The sequence below is a fragment of the Amia ocellicauda genome, chromosome 19 (assembly GCF_036373705.1).
Source record: "Amia ocellicauda isolate fAmiCal2 chromosome 19, fAmiCal2.hap1, whole genome shotgun sequence".
Lineage (NCBI taxonomy): Eukaryota > Metazoa > Chordata > Actinopteri > Amiiformes > Amiidae > Amia > Amia ocellicauda.
Window position 1 is genome coordinate 16,062,125 of NC_089868.1, and position 16,154 is coordinate 16,078,278.

General features: G+C 37.9%; 2 protein-coding genes across 3 annotated transcripts; both read right to left on the reverse strand.

Moving 5' to 3' along the window:
* Nucleotides 1–1,746: 1,746 nt before the first annotated feature.
* On the reverse strand, nucleotides 1,747–7,521 carry rabggtb (Rab geranylgeranyltransferase subunit beta). 2 transcript variants are annotated; one of them, XM_066691670.1, is made up of 9 exons: nucleotides 7,009–7,521; nucleotides 6,239–6,346; nucleotides 5,881–6,078; nucleotides 5,352–5,457; nucleotides 4,865–4,917; nucleotides 4,620–4,730; nucleotides 3,827–3,952; nucleotides 3,305–3,346; nucleotides 1,747–3,066 (listed from the first exon to the last, which is right to left on the reverse strand). In XM_066691670.1, exons 1-9 carry the CDS (start codon nucleotides 7,009–7,011, stop codon nucleotides 2,926–2,928), a joined length of 888 nt encoding a protein of 295 aa, XP_066547767.1. In that variant the 5' UTR covers nucleotides 7,012–7,521; the 3' UTR covers nucleotides 1,747–2,925. The 2 variants fall into 2 exon arrangements, with proteins under 2 accessions (XP_066547767.1, XP_066547766.1); XM_066691669.1 differs by having other exon boundaries at nucleotides 3,305–3,454.
* Nucleotides 7,522–7,738: 217 nt separating this feature from the next.
* acadm (acyl-CoA dehydrogenase medium chain) lies at nucleotides 7,739–13,090 on the reverse strand. The gene is made up of 12 exons (XM_066691668.1): nucleotides 12,987–13,090; nucleotides 12,046–12,145; nucleotides 11,718–11,815; nucleotides 10,977–11,046; nucleotides 10,694–10,794; nucleotides 9,982–10,062; nucleotides 9,723–9,853; nucleotides 9,355–9,463; nucleotides 9,068–9,208; nucleotides 8,879–8,974; nucleotides 8,214–8,462; nucleotides 7,739–7,995 (listed from the first exon to the last, which is right to left on the reverse strand). The coding sequence occupies exons 1-12, from the start codon at nucleotides 13,002–13,004 to the stop codon at nucleotides 7,924–7,926; spliced, it is 1,266 nt and encodes a 421-aa protein (XP_066547765.1). The 5' UTR covers nucleotides 13,005–13,090; the 3' UTR covers nucleotides 7,739–7,923.
* Nucleotides 13,091–16,154: the final 3,064 nt, after the last annotated feature.

Genomic DNA, 16,154 nt, shown 5'->3' on the forward strand with positions numbered 1-16,154 from the left:
TGAACAGGAATGCCAACAGTGATTTTGTATGATAGTTCTTATTTTTCTGCCAAGGCACTACTCCTTTTCCAACATCTATTTAAATTCTATTCTATATAATATCTTTAGACTCTTGTTAATCTTCCACAGTAAAATATACACACACAAGTGAATCCAAACAGAAACATCTTAAAAGACAACCAAAGGATTGAAAAGAGTGCAAATAATTAAGTTTCTGAAATTAAATAAACCTATTAAAATGCAATATAATAGAGGGCAATCTTCCATTTAAAAATCAGTACCCACAATTCAAATATTTACAATTTAATCTTCATAGTGGATCAAACTTATAACATTTGAGTATGTCTGAGAATTGATCAGACTCATTATGAAGCAGCATTTCAAAAGATCCTACTTTGTTTCTATAATTCATATTGCCAAATACGAGTAATTGCAGATTTAACAGTAGGGATGTTAATAGATGGTATAGGCAACGGGAAATAACTACATCTATTCTGAGAACCCTGTAATTATTGAAAAATGCTCTATTTCCATCCCCACCTAAACCGTCCAGGGTCAGTAGAGCACGTTTAACTGGAAAGGTTGTAAATTACATTTTAAGTGATTGTACATTATATTTATTTTTTAAACTTATGTTGGCAGAAATGTCCGTGTTAAATTTATATATGAACATATGTTTGAAAAGCTCCAATGCATTTTTTTGGTGGAGATTTCATGAGTATTGAATCTGTTTCTATTATAGTTGCATTCTTCTGCGTATGACCATCACTAGTAAAACATCATTATTATTCCAAGAAACAAAACACCACCAGAAGCATCTCTTTGGAAACGAATCTTCTGGACAGGGGAAATAAATGGGTTTATCCAGGAACGTCTGTCTGTGGGAAATTAAATCTCTGTCCTGGTCTCCACTTATCATCGCTGTCAGCCATTGTGCACGTCTCTGAAAAATCTCCCAAAAAGTTGTGGAAAAAGAAAAGACAGAGCTTTCTGCCTTAGGTTACAAAGCACATAGAGATGACACACCATCTGTCTTAAAAAGGGCATGGAGTGAGAAACAGAATAGCCCGGGCAGTTTAGTCTCTTACAACACAGTTGTGTCAACAAGGATACATGGACCAAAAGTTAAATAATGCAAGGACAATTTATTTCAATTATTCCCATACATAATAAATCCATATATCTATGTACATATTATATAGGTAGATCTATAGATATATCTTTCTCTTTTTCATGTAAGGTATCAGTATTTTAATGCCAATATGTTTTCCTAAAATACACTGATTCAATTTCCATTGCAGAGTGAAAATAAGCAATGCAGACATTAGTGACACTTTATACTGGACTTCTCTTTATCTGGACTTACAAATAATCGTGGTTTTTGATATTACTTTACAACATGTGAGCCTGAATCTAGTTGGAGTTTGGCTATGAACCTTCTTTTGCAACAGAGGATGAAAAAGAATGGGAAATGCATTGCTCCGGCAGCAGAGCCAAGTTAATGAAGACACCCTGTGGATGCAGACAAGCCCAGGCCTGCTCATTTTGATGAAAAAAACTAAATAAAAACACAGAAAACAGAATGAGGCTTCTTCTGAAGCTAGGCAGACTGAGCAGCTGCTAAATTATGAATGTGCTTTCATTCTACCAGTCAGATCTACTGCTATTCCAGGAGGTTCTGAGATGACTAGATTAAACACAAATAATTAAGGATTAGGACAGAACATAACACAAAATACATGGGTGGTAGGTGTAATGGCCATGCTATTGGCAGAATTTAATCATATTTCTCACCACGGTTACAAAATATAAACTGTAACAAAAGGATAACCATAAAGGTCTGATTTTTAAACTCTGAAAACAGCTGTGTGGTAAACGCTGGGTTAAATGAAGACCTGAAATCAGTACATTTTACAGATTTCTGTGGAACAGAGATATTTGTCATTAGGTTATAATTTGTCAGTAATATTGTGGTATTTATGTTCTATACAGTGAAATCATCAAACGGAATATAACAATTTCTAATGTCCTTACATTTTTACTCAAGCCATCACCAAAGTGACAATGCAGTGACTATATCCTGTCATTGATGCAATACGTGATATCCAAATCCAGTAACAGGACAAACGCACATTTCAGAATTAAGACTATCAGGGCTGGATGATCAAGGCTTCAGGCTGTGTGTAACTAACAACAATCATATCACCACCAATGTACAACGTGGTTTTCAACTTAAAGAGTTACTTTGTGCTTGAAAATCATGCGAGTATTGATATGTGAGATGATATTAAGGTACACAGAGAACACAGTCCAATGAGATAAAGATGGCAAGATTAGCTGCTCTGTGGTAAACTAACAGAGTGTAGGATAACTGATGACAGATTAAATAAATACAGTACCATAGTAATATTTCTACTTTACAAAACATGTCTCCTGAAATGTATATAACATGCCACTCAAGTGTGTCTGATGCTTATAGAAGAAAAATAAAAACATGATCTGAAGATTCATATTGTCGAGTGAATGTCTGTAAATGTCCACCTAAACTGTGAATTTTCTCAATTATTCAATTAAAATTGCATATTCTGTCAGCTAAAATATGAACACAAACTATAAACTAAATATAATGGTTAAAACTACTGCACTCTATTCTCACTTTTTTTTCCATTATATTGCAGTTTCCCAAATCCACTAAAACCCTTGTAGTCTATCAGACAATGATTATAAAGTGTTATTTGACACACGTGAGATTAAATTAAGGTCATATTGTAAACATATGAATGTAACTCTTTAACGTGTTCTTAATGAATCCAAGAGCTGCTCCATGCACAGCTCCCTCCCCGGTGGGAAAATACTTTAAAGCACCAAGTCCGCTGTCTGCAATTCTTTATTCTCCACAAGGCCAGGGCTCAGTGGAAATGAGAACTAGCTTAAAATGTCAGGGTGCAGATTGATTCTCTGGAGGACGTCCTCTGGCATACAAAACACCGGATTCACCGCCTTGACCTGCTCGTCTCCCAGCAGTGATAATCCCGCGATCCCGAACAACGTGTGGAAGGGATCCACCTGGCAGGGAAGAGGATATGAAAGGTGAATGATTACTAAAGGGCACTACACGTGAAAATGCATTTAAAGATAATTGGGATACTTATATTATCCATATCTTGAAAGGTTTAACTTATATCACTACTAAACATTTCAGTGACTCCCCACAGCATGTTAACTGTCAATATGCAATCGCTTATTCCACAGCCCCGCTCAGACACAGAGGAAGGGTTAGCAGTGCTCTGGGAGCGTCACTTGCCATATCTCCCGGTCTGTCAGCGAACCCTCCTGTCTCTTCGTCCTGGCAGGCCAAGATAAAAGCGCGCAGTTTGTTTTTGTCAATCCAGTGGATTCTCCCGATGATTTTCAGCGAGGCCAGCACCCACCATGAATAACAAACATCTGGCAACTGCAAGCAGCGAAACAAACTGACTTACCACAGTAAAGCCACAACCAGTACAACCAAACCTTTTCTTGATTGATGTAGCTTTAAACTAAACTAAATGTACACTTTCCAAGAATAGAATCTCAACAGTTGTTATCATAACTACATTTCTAAGAATTAATATTCATATTGGAAAGCATTCTAACTAAGGAAAAACAAAACTGAAGTCTTTAATAAGCCTGAAAAATCGACATGAAGTGCTACCCCATATATTCTCCAAGTGTATCCTAGGAGGGTTTATCTGTATAGTTCAAGATTGGAAAGAGGTGATATTTCATCCTTTTAAAATGCCTGCCGCCCACTGTTGTTTTCCCTGAATCCCAGAGATTGACCTACCTTTTCCGGCCGCCCATTGAGTCCTCCTGACGGGAGCTGTCGTTCACACAGCCACCAGCCGAGCAGGTCTGCATTCACCTGGTGCAGCTGCCCGGTCAGAGATAAGAATCCTGTACAGCAATAAATCTGAAAAGCACAGTATCAGGGGCATAATCAGCCCGATCTCAACTGCGTAGGCAGGCTGCACATACAAAACATGCAGTCAAAACAAAGAATAGAAAAATCAGAGTGGAAAATAAACAGACTGAACTGTGCAACTTCATGACTACCTAGCAATGACAGTACATTCATCACACTTATACAAAAGTACCACTAGATCACACAGCTAAAGTTATCTTCTTTCACATCGTGTGTGTAACAATGAATTCTGCAGTAGCTTATGCTCATTTTCACTTAAAAAACAATACATTTCTTGCTTGAAGATCGAATACTGATCAAACTGTGAAATGGTTTTTATTTTGCTGTAATGCTGAGCTGATGAATTAAGGGTGTGGATATATTTCCTGATCGAGTTGTTTTTTTTGTACTCTGCATCTTAGCGTGTGCGTGTGTGTGTGTGTGTGTGTGTGTGTAGATGTGTTGTTTCTTGTCTGAAGAAAAGTCTAGCTCTAAACAGGTTATTGTGATTATAATTCGGTTCACAGATAATTACATAGTTCACACAAATTATGTTCCCAGAGCCAGTCAAACCACTAGCATTTTGTTGGAATAGAAAAGTAGGAATTATAGAACATGCTTTTTTCATGCACCCTACAATCATGGTTTATAAGAAAGTATGAAGCAGAAAACATACCTGCCCCGCGTGGGACTCTGATCCAGGCCTGCACCCAAATCCCCCATCAAAGTTCATACAGGACAGGACGAACTCCACTGCTTTGTCTATATTAACAGAGTTCAGCTTGCCCTGAAAGACCAATAACTTTCACTGAACATCCCGTTTAAAGCACAAGTTAAGCAGTGTAAAAAAAGACAGAAGCAGCTGAACAACCTACTTTTATGTATACAAGCTTCAAATTAAAAATATGAAGGAGCTCATACCAGTAAAGCCAGGGTGGCTACTGCACAGAAGGAGAACCTTGTGTCAATTTCACCTGTAGGGAGAAATAAATGGCACTGTAAATGGCACCAAGACTCTCACTCTACTGCAGAGCTTCCAGATAGTAGATCTTCATGAAATTAGGAAAATAACTATATACATAGTCATAGGGAAAGGTAAGACTAAATTTATTTCACATGTCTGAGACTTAATTTACATAATTCTGCACTTATGGTGAGGCAATACTGATACTGGAAACAAAAAGTTCAATTTGACTTCTCACTGGTAAATGTAAGGGGCTAAGACATAGTATTTGTAATTACAAATGTATCTATGGACAACAATACATTTACAAGCATTTGCTATTTAGAAGCAACTTGGTCTTGTTTCACTGAGACCAAATCTTCATGCATTTGTATTTAAATACCATATTTAATATCAACACAATAATTAGTTGTACCAGAAAACTACGTTATCCACAAGCCTCACCCCATTTATCCCCAGCAAAAGAGCCATCATCCTGCTGCAGTCCTTTTACATATTCCACCACTTTATCCACATCTATCACACTGAGGCTGTCATACAGAGAGAGAATCTGAAATACACAGAAAACACAAAATGAATACAGAAACACTGAAAGCAGGACAGACACTGCATTTGAATAAATCACAAATAATGTACATTTCTAAACTGACAGCACTGAACAGTTGATTTGTTTGCAAGCATATAAGTAAATACCTTGTTCAGAAGATTAATTTACAACATACCATTAAATCAACCATAGATTATTCTATTAGTAATGAACTCGTCTTTTCCTGTTCATCCCTCATCATTATTTTGGAGTCTTGTTATGTAGTTCATCTTGAAAACTTCTTTCAAGATGCAAAAGCAATGATTACATGTATCCTCAATTTTAAGATTTACAGAAATTGTGGATTATAGTTGTTCAGAAACTTCCATGCACTTCTATCACAGGCATTACCAGTCAATGCCAAAGAAACATTTTAGAAGGGCCTACCTGTACAGCACTCAGAGTGTACAGCAAGTGGGGGTCATGCCCTATACTAGCACTAATGCCACCACACTCATGCTGGCAGGATTTGATGAACTCTATAATCTCTTCCTTGTTCATCCGATCCAGTTGCCCCATTAGGTCCATTACGGTTAAACCCCAATAGATGCCGCTCATTCGCAGATATTCTGACAATGTGTATTCCTGGTGGAGAGAAAAAACCAAAACATTTTCAAATCTAAAATAACCCTAATTCCAAATACATGGGAACCCTGCCAATCATATTATTAAAGATGTTTTAAGCAAATCTCACAATCTTTCCACCGTGAACACTGTCTCACTTGTACAAATACATGATACATACATAGTCATCCTTTTTGGATCCATAGGCTGCAATGTAGTCTGCATGCTTTTCCAGCAGGACTGAATTTGGAGCATCGGGCTTAATCACAACATCTTTAACCTGAGTGCCCTGGAGAAAGAAAAAAAAAACAGATTAGTCATAATACAGTTTTAAAATCAGTGACCATGTTTCACAATCAGTGCTGGGTAAAATATCCGAGCATAAAACACATTTAAACGCAGATCCAATGCAGCATTAAAGCCAATCATCTCCTGATATTGGAGTCAGTGTTTTAATATAGTCTATATAACCAAATCAACTGCGGGTTGCAAAGCTATGAACCCATACAATGCAGGCTAATCTGATAACATCTGGGTGTTTAAAAAGCGTTGCTGTGGAGAGGCCGGCAGGATGTAGTGTATATTGTTTTACGACACCGAAACCGTCGTGGTTTGTTATTGCAATACATATGACACAGTATTAGTTATTTCGCTCTTTCCGTTATCAGGCATGAACAAGTATTCACGTATTGTGCGCCCAGCAGATACAATGAACATTAGTTATTAGTGTCACAATACGTAGATCTATTAAAAATTAACTGTTCAGCAGGATTTGCCGAGGCATGTCACTTCCCAACCGGGATTTCATCATCTTTCAGGTCGTAAACATACACTAGCCGGCTTTCTTTACGTATTTATTGAAAATGCGTCTTTATTCGTAATGTTTCACTCATTTGTGTATTTTCTTTTAACGGGAGTATTGTAAGAAAAGAAAAGAGAGGCCAAACTTACCATTCTCGGCTGATGTCCTAGACCGACTCCCGTCCCACAATTTCTACGTCATCCAAGGGCGATAAACAGCCCTGGAGCGCAGCGGCGCCAGCACTGTACATACATGATCATTTCCATGGACATCATATCCATGGAGTCAACTAGTCTTGCTAAATAAGCCGAAATGACGAACCCGGGGGATTATGAATGCAGTTTGACAGCACAGACTGAAATGGTAAGGCAAATGCGATTGGTAAACTGTATATGTTAACATCCGCCATCTTAGCATTTTTCTGATATCCGCAGATCTGCGCTGCTCCACCAATGAGATTGGTGGAATTCTTCAGATCTGCGCAGACCTGCGCACATCTGCGTTACAAGACCTAGAACTAAATGTTTGCCATCATTCGCAAACTTTATGCATTTTATAGTCTATTATGAAGGAACAGCGCCACGTCAGCACGACCAGTGTATAGTCCCCGGCTAATAAGATCGTACTTTACTTTCCACCGTACAGTACAGATTAAAAAGGCTTGAAAATTTGGCAGAACAGAAAAACATCCCAATATGTAATAAAAATCTGAAATCTGCTCCTGTGGGAGTTTGCTTAAAAAGAAAACTTGGTTCACAATGCTTTTTAAAATGTTTATAATGCTGTAGAAATCAACTGCAGAATACATGCTGCTATTTCGTTTTGAGGTATGTTAAGCTTATCTATTGGTTTTGTTTCAGAACACATTGTTCAAACACATTCACGGTTTGTGTTTTTAATTAGGCACTGCATATTCCTGTTTAAGGAAGTATTTAACCAAAAAAAAACAAGTTCCAGACGGAGAAGTAAAAGGCAAAGTCTGAATTGCATTGATACAATTTACATAAATTACATGTATAAAACCAGCTACAGCAGGGATGACTGTTTCTTCAGGTGAAGTCTCATCACTGCATGAATTTCCCAAGGTGCTCACGTGCAATAATCATTCTCTGTATCTGCGCCGTACCTTCATAGATCTGCAAGAAAAGTTTACATTAGATCTTCACATTCAATGTGCAAAACTTCTTTTTAATATATCTGTCTCTTGTAATACATTGTATATACCAAAGGCACATTTCAATCTGGTTTTATATCAGAGCAAAACATATATACAGATTTGTATTGAAGATTACAGAATTATACAAACAAAAACACCCCGAACATATTTTCATTAGGGTGTATTCAAGAAACACACCTGGTAGATTTTGGCATCTCTCATTAACTTCTCCACAGGATATTCACTGTTGAATCCGTTCCCTCCAAATATCTGAACCGCATCACTTGCGACTTGGTTTGCAATGTCACCGGCAAACGCCTTGGCAATGGAGGCGAAGTAAGTGTTTCTGCGTCCTTCATCTACTTCCCAGGCAGAGCGCTGATAAGCCATCCTGGCCAGCTCCACTTTCATTGCCATCTCTGCCAACAAGAAGGAGACTGCCTGGTGCTAAAGAACAGAACAATGTGAACTCACTGAACAATTGGTTCTATTATAACAAAGGTTTCAATGCTGAAATTATTTTTTAAAGTGACACGAACTAAATAAATAACTTTTATAACTAAATTGTGTGGGTGTTAAGGGCTGAGATTCCAGAAAAACAGGGCCTAGAGGAGGGTTTAACTTTGGCGAGTCAAGAATTACATCTTTCTATTGTTTCTCACCTAAAAGTCACCTCAAAAACATATTTTAAATCTACATACAGGTTTGTAAGCTATACTAAATTATTTGTCTGTTTCAGTTGCTGCATTTGCTATTCAGCTTTTTATTTAAATTGCAGTGAAATTAAAACATGCATCACTTAAGTTGTGAAGTCCATTCTCCACAGCACCACACAGAGGCACAGAGAGATAAAAGCCCCTTACCTCAGCAATCAGCTTTCCAAAGGTCTTCCTTTCCAAGGCATATTTTGTTGCTTCATCTAGAGCTCTCTGAGCCAAGCCTGTAGCTCCAGCTGCAACCTGCAATCAGCGTTACCAAGTTTAAGTCAAGCCCATTCTTAAAACAAATTGATTTAATAATAAACTCATTATAAATCTATCACTATCACTCACCGGGGGCCTGGTCTTATCAAAGGCTCCCATCGCAATTTTAAACCCAGATCCTTCTCCAATGAGGACGTTCTCCTTTGGCACTCGGACATCTTCAAATGTTATACCTCTTGTGTCAGAGCATCTCTGACCCATATTCATTTCCTGAAAACAGAACAAAATAATTAAAAATTATACTCCAAATCCAAACATTCGTGATGTATTATCTTTATTTGTAAACTATTTTCTGTAGAAACTTCTAAAGACACACGATGCTCAGACTGTTTAATGCCCTGATCCAGTTCTCTCACCTTTCTGCCCGGCTGAACCCCTGGGGTGTCTGCCTCCACAATGAAGCCAGTGAAGGCTTTCCCAGCTGGGGCTTTGGGATCTGGATTAGTACGAGCCAGGAGAAAGTACCTGTATAGAAAATAAATACATATCGTTTAGTTTCTGTTCACATTGTTGAAGCTTGTGGTGTACTGTACATCACAATCAGGCTACTTAATACGATACGATAAAAGTACATTTTGATGATTCCTCTTATTAATTTTACTTGGAGAAAAATAAAGTTCAAATTCTAATTATTTATTAAAATGTAATATAAGGTTTTATCCGCCATATAATCAGCACATTCATGTCCACCCTCCGCTTCATACTCAGTTTCTGAGCATCTTACCAGTTGGCTTTGCCCCCATTAGTGATCCACATCTTCTGTCCGTTTATGATGTATTCGTCCCCCTTCCTCTCAGCTCTCGTTTTGATTCCAGCCACATCGGAGCCGGCCCCTGGCTCTGTCACGCAGTAGGCCTTTGAAGGACAATGTTTATATTTAGTACAGTTCACCGAGTAGATTAGTGACATGATACAATTATATAGATGTTGAAATTCAACTACTATGGAAAATATCAAAATAAAACCCATTTGGGAACACTTACACACATCAGGGGCTCCTCTGTCATTCTTCCCAAATACTTCTTCCGCTGTTGGTCATTGCCTGCGATGATGACTGGCATTTGCTAGATTTCAAAAATAAACATAATTAAAAATGTTTGTAGAACAACAATCAAACGCATGTTAAAAAATGTAGTATTATAGGCCAAAACCACCAGCTGGTTCTGGAAATATAAGTATACATGTTCCACATCAATAAGGTGATTATTGTGTCTCTGCTTCAAACAGCCCAAACCAGCTCTCTTTCACCACTACTTCTCGCACCCCTTTTCCACGGGCACATCCGACCCGATTCTGAACCAAACTTGAACCAAGCCAAGCTGGTCTGGTGGGTGCCATGTGCGTTTCCATTTCACTACCCAAGCTGAGGTCAATGACATTGCAACAGTTTATTAAATACATAAGCTTGTATCAGGCAAATGTTAGGATTAGTCCTAGTTACCATGGTTTAATTTGCATGTTATAAATAAATGTTCCCTCGCCTATCTCGATAGATACAAGTTAAAACAAGTAACAAATTACTTTATTAAAAATTCTGTGTGTAGATCAATCCTTTGATTTTGCAGTCATGAAACATTAATTAAATGACAGGATCAGGAAAATTGTTATGTGCAGCCCTAGACCACACATGGTTCAACAAGGAAAGATATCTTATACATTCGCCAGTCTTTACAAAGTTTGAATAATTATTCTTACCCCCAGTGAATTTGCTTCAATAGCCGTCTGAATGCCCGTGCAGCCATAGGCGATCTCTTCAGTGATGAGGCAGGCGTCAAAAATACCAAGGCCCACACCACCTATAATCAACAGGCAAGGACAAATATGGATTAAAAAAAGCAATGCAAATGGAATTCAATCAATTTAGAACTACTTACAAAATTAACAACCTATACTGTATACCTAGCAAAAGCACTGTTCTTCACATAAATTATCTAAATAAATATCTTAAAAGTTATTAAATAAAAATAAAGATGATTACCACAATCTTCTGGAATGTGAGAGTTCATCAGACCAAGCTCCCAGGCTCTCTGGATTAGAGGCACGGGATACTATGAGGCAAAGGTTAAACACACACAAATCAGACAGGTAACCCATATAGTTCAATAAAACCATGTTCTAATGAAGCTCTTCAGTTAACTATGTTGTTCTTATTACCTGCCAATTGAAGAGGGAACAATGAACTTTCCCAAGAGACAGACTGGACTCTGCACTTCTATTATTTTTATTTCTTGGCAGACGCCCTTATCCAGGGCACATGGCCGGGAGTAACCCTTACTTTGCAGGTACGCTGGGGACCAGGTTTGCATGAAGACAATAGCTGCTCTTGTTTACAGACAGGTTTGCCAATTAGGCATGCAAACACACAATTGTTAGCTCCTGTTTGCTTGCATAATTAACAGAAGACCCCTTGACACAAAAGGTTTGCAATCTTCCGCTATATGCGAGGTCTCAGAAAATGGTCAAATAAGTACTTCCCCAAGCCTTGCAATGCTTTATCACACCATGATACATGGAAGAGCTTAAATTTTCACCGTCATCAGGGAATTTATCTGCACCTTTTAGGCCCAGAAGTTATCTGTGGTTTACAAGATGCAGATTTTGTGTGTGTGAAATTAATAAAGTCAACATGAATCTAATGTAACGGAAGACACTTTTGGAAGGCTAGACTATCAGCTGTGAAGTGCAGTCCCTGAACTAAAACCGGTTCAATAACACTCACCTCGCCAGTCTTGTCATAGTGTGGTGCAACAGGGATGATTTCTTCTCGTGCAAACTTTCGGGCCATGTCCTGGAATTCTTTTTGCTGATCGGTCATGTCTGCAGGAAAGAACATTTTATACGTTTTAAAGACATGTAAACGAAACACTGAACTGAATATCCCATTATATATTCCTGCAGATGAAGCATATAAAAAGCTAAAATACTAATGATTCACAACAGTGTACAGACATGAAAGAACAAATTATATATTTTTAAGGTGCATTTCAGGTGTCTAAGAAATCAGTTCAAATCAGCACTCTAAGAAACAACAGAAACCCTGGACTTACCAAAGTTAAACCCTCTCTGCACTGTATTTAGTGCACCTGGAGCACTTTTGGCACTGGTACCATGCAGTCTCATCCCAGTCTGGGCACCACATCTCAACACCTACACAAATGAAAATGCATCCTTTAAAAGAACAGTACTCTGATTTTTTTTTTTTTTTTAATGCAAATAATTAAAATACTGAACTGCATTCTGTACTATAATAGCTAAATACGCTATATTTCGGGATACAATAAATGACTAATGCGTTTGTGTTTTATCACAGAAGTGATAGCGAATGCGTTTCATAATGGAGACAGTCCTAGGCCTAGTTCAGTAATCCATAGGATATACAGTTTAACAGCACAGTGTATACAACAACAATTATGCAAACGAGCTTATGATTAATTTCGACTGGAAATATGCAGTTGTTTCCAGCTGTAACACAACACACAGAGACAGTTGCAGAATTTGCCCCATGGTTCATGGTTACAGGATAAGATCATAAGAAGGTTACACAGGCAATGCCCTTCACGATGCTTTTTTGAAGCTACCTAAATAAAGCACATAAAGAGTGCAAGTATGAAGAAGTGCACAGGTTTGTGCAAATGAAGGCAATGCATAGATCCTCGTTTTATTATCGACCACAAGCAGTTTTCGGTGACGTCATTCCTGCGTTTGCATTTAAATGTACAGTTTTGCACACATTTCTGCGACCGCGGATAGTGGCGGGTCTGACCTACACAGCGGTTGTATTATTGTAAAGAGAAGTAGTACAAATCGATAATAATATACATTATAATGTACATTTTAGTTAGCTTCGTCAGACTACAGCGTGGTTGATAAATACTAGTATCAAGCCACCATTCATGAAGTTATAGGGCGTGCAGTGTGCCAAATATATATTCCACCTTTTACCTTTCGACAAACGTAATATAATTTGAGTACTTTTACACGTTTTTACCTTGCTAAAGAACATCATTTTCGCAGGCACAGGAACCGAAATACAAAGCCTTGTAACATAAGAGCAAGACCTTTCACCCACAAATACTCTATCTTCAGCCAATCAGCGCCTCTCCCCGAGTCACATGACCAGAGAGCATACATTGCATGACTTTTGCCCCAGTTCTGCGTATCTGCTACAGCTGAATTAAATATGTGTTTAATACACAACATATTTCTAAAGTGGTCTTATCAAACATCTTCACAAAAATAAGTATTTTTATATATGAAACACTATTTTATATAGTGCCTTTCATGACGAGGACTTCATAAACCACCTTACACTTACAACATATACAAGTAAAAACTGATCAAACCAGCATACACACACACCACATACATAACAAATTGCAATTAAAATAAAGAGTTAAGAAAAGCAAACACACATAATGACTAGCAATAGTAAAGTGTATAGTAATATGATTTAAGACTCTAATATGAGTTGGAAGGTCATTCCACAATTGTAAAAGATCTCCCAAAGTAGCATGTCTAGTGTTGGGAAGGGATAGCAAACCAGTATCAGTATTGCAGTAATAATGTTTAACTATAATTTTGCTAAAAAAAAAAAAAGTTATTACATATCTAGGTTTTGAAAATACGCACTGTGTATCTTTGTCTGTATGCAAAGCTGAGGTTTAAAAGTGTAAAACGTTTATAAATTCTGAAAATTCATGACCATCCATGGCTTCTGATATAAAAGTTCATTCTTGTGTTGTGATGTCAGTGTAGATTTTTAACTACATGATCAATACAAAGCCAAATCCCACTAAACCTTAGTTATTTATCTACTCCTCAACTTTTAAAGTGTAATTGTTTAACATTTAACTTTTATTTTATTGTGACAGGGCAATTTTAAAATTTTAATTTTAAAATCATTCTAACTTTACAAAGATTACTGAACTGCTACTACTAGGTTTAAGTGTCCCTGCACAACACTGGTTATCCCTGTTACCAAGGAACCTCCTAACACATTTCTGTCCATCAAAGCTGCCTATAGGCCCCTCCACATGTCACACAAAAAGCTCCATCATGTTCCCAGTTTATATAAAATGTAATGCGCGGAGTGACTCCCCCTCTGTGCTGGAAGTCAGAACTCCTGAGACCTTGTAGTCTTTTTAGTAGCCAATTAACACAAACAAACTATATACAGAGTGGGGTAGACAGGGCAACAGTGCCTGCATGGCCATGTTAATAAACCCATGAGCAACAACAGGATGCTCGATCAGAAAGATCATAGTCGGAAGGCAATAGGGGAAGATAGAAAGGGACCTGCAGACCCATTCAATATGGCTGGTAGCAGGGCTGAGGAAGAATGAGGAAGGGGATGGTTCATACAAAGCGACATCTGAGACCAGCCGCACAGATATCAATCAAATGGGCACCTTGGGGGACTACCTGGACTGTGGCCTGTAGACGCACAATTTCAAACACTCTCCGGGTCTTTAGAGCCTCAATGCAGCGTCACGCGCGCAGCTGCCTCTACACTGGCATCTTGGTGGTGATGGGGCCGGAGAAGTCAGGGAGGCTGAAGAGGAGAGAACTCATAGCCTCCACAGGAGCGCTGGGCAGACAAGTGAGGGCGAAGGGCGAAGTGCTCAGTGACAGGAGAAACCCTGATGCCGCCGTGGAAGGCAGGGTCCTCTGGGGGCAGATTGGTTTTATATCAGAGCAAAACATGTATACAGATTTGAAAGAAGGTAAATTCTATATAATACAAATAATATTAATTTGCCAAAGTGAAAGCAGTAATGAAACTGAAAAGTGTAACTGGAGCCATGGAGTACATAGTCAGTGACAGTAATACTGCAAACGGTATTACTAAAACGTTTCAAAACTTAAATTACAGTCTAAAGAGATGGTAACATTAAGAATAAGGAAATCCATCTGTGGGTAGCATTCTCGACTTGAAAGAAAACATACATTCATTCATGGAAATGTATGTTTTGTTTGAGTTCTAATTTTACACTCTATTTAGCCTAAATATGTACCGCTTAAATATTAAATACATTTATATTCTTTGAACAACAGGTGTCAGTGTTGTTCTTCATTTTTATTATATATTTGGACTGTGTCCATGATTTTTAAATATTATTTCACCCCCATCGATATTCTGTACCTAAATAGTCTATCCTAAGCTGTATTTAAATCTATAATACATTGACTAGTAATTAGGGAAGAAATACTGGCAAATTAGAACATCTAAATTGAGAAAAATATAAAAATATGAGGAACACTTTATTTTAATACCCAAATCATACACACACTGCAAGTGTTTCTGATGGAAATACAGCTGTATTTGTTAAGCATTTCAGTCACTGGTACTAGCAGCCTGTGTTACGCACTCATCACGAGTGCATGAGCTTTAATTGTAGTGTTGAATGTAAAATAACTCTTCTGGAAAATATTACACATTGAGCAATGCAGGAATTTCAGAGACTTCATTTGATATTGAATATATACCTTAGCCTTTGAATCTTAAAATGAAAATAATAAAAAAGTGGTCACTATCCACCAAGCCTCTTCTATTGTGTCAAGTAAATATTTATCCAAGAACATGAATACAAATCCTACAGTGATTTACAAATTGAGTAATGTAGCACTCTAATGTGCATTGTAATACATTTTGTACAGATACGATTACGTCAATATCATTTTTAATATGTTGGCAATTGTGAGATAAGCACAGAGCACCTGTACCTCTGGAAGGTGTAACATCATTTCCATTTCAAGGACGCCCATGTTCTGTGTCCGGACAATTGTTTGTCTATCAGCGGATGACTCCTAAGGGGCAGATCAGGCCAGAGTGGGGGATTTACATTCTGATGCATGTCTCCTAAGAGCTCTGCAGTCCCTTATCACACGTTAATGTCATTTTTCTAATGAATACTGCCTGCTTTTTATGTGGGATTCATCAAAACGCCCTTGACACAATGTCCTGCCAGGAAAGCAGCGAAGAATCTCAGTTCATGAAAGATTAAAAAAAAAAAGTCTCCAGTGTTAAAACTAATGGCTGAGCAAAGAAAAAAAATTGTGGAAACAATTCATCCAGTTGAAATACGCAATTCTGATAATTGTGTGTGGGTGGGGGCATTGCAAGGAAATGTGGGCCTCGGCTTGCCTAGAACTAGTA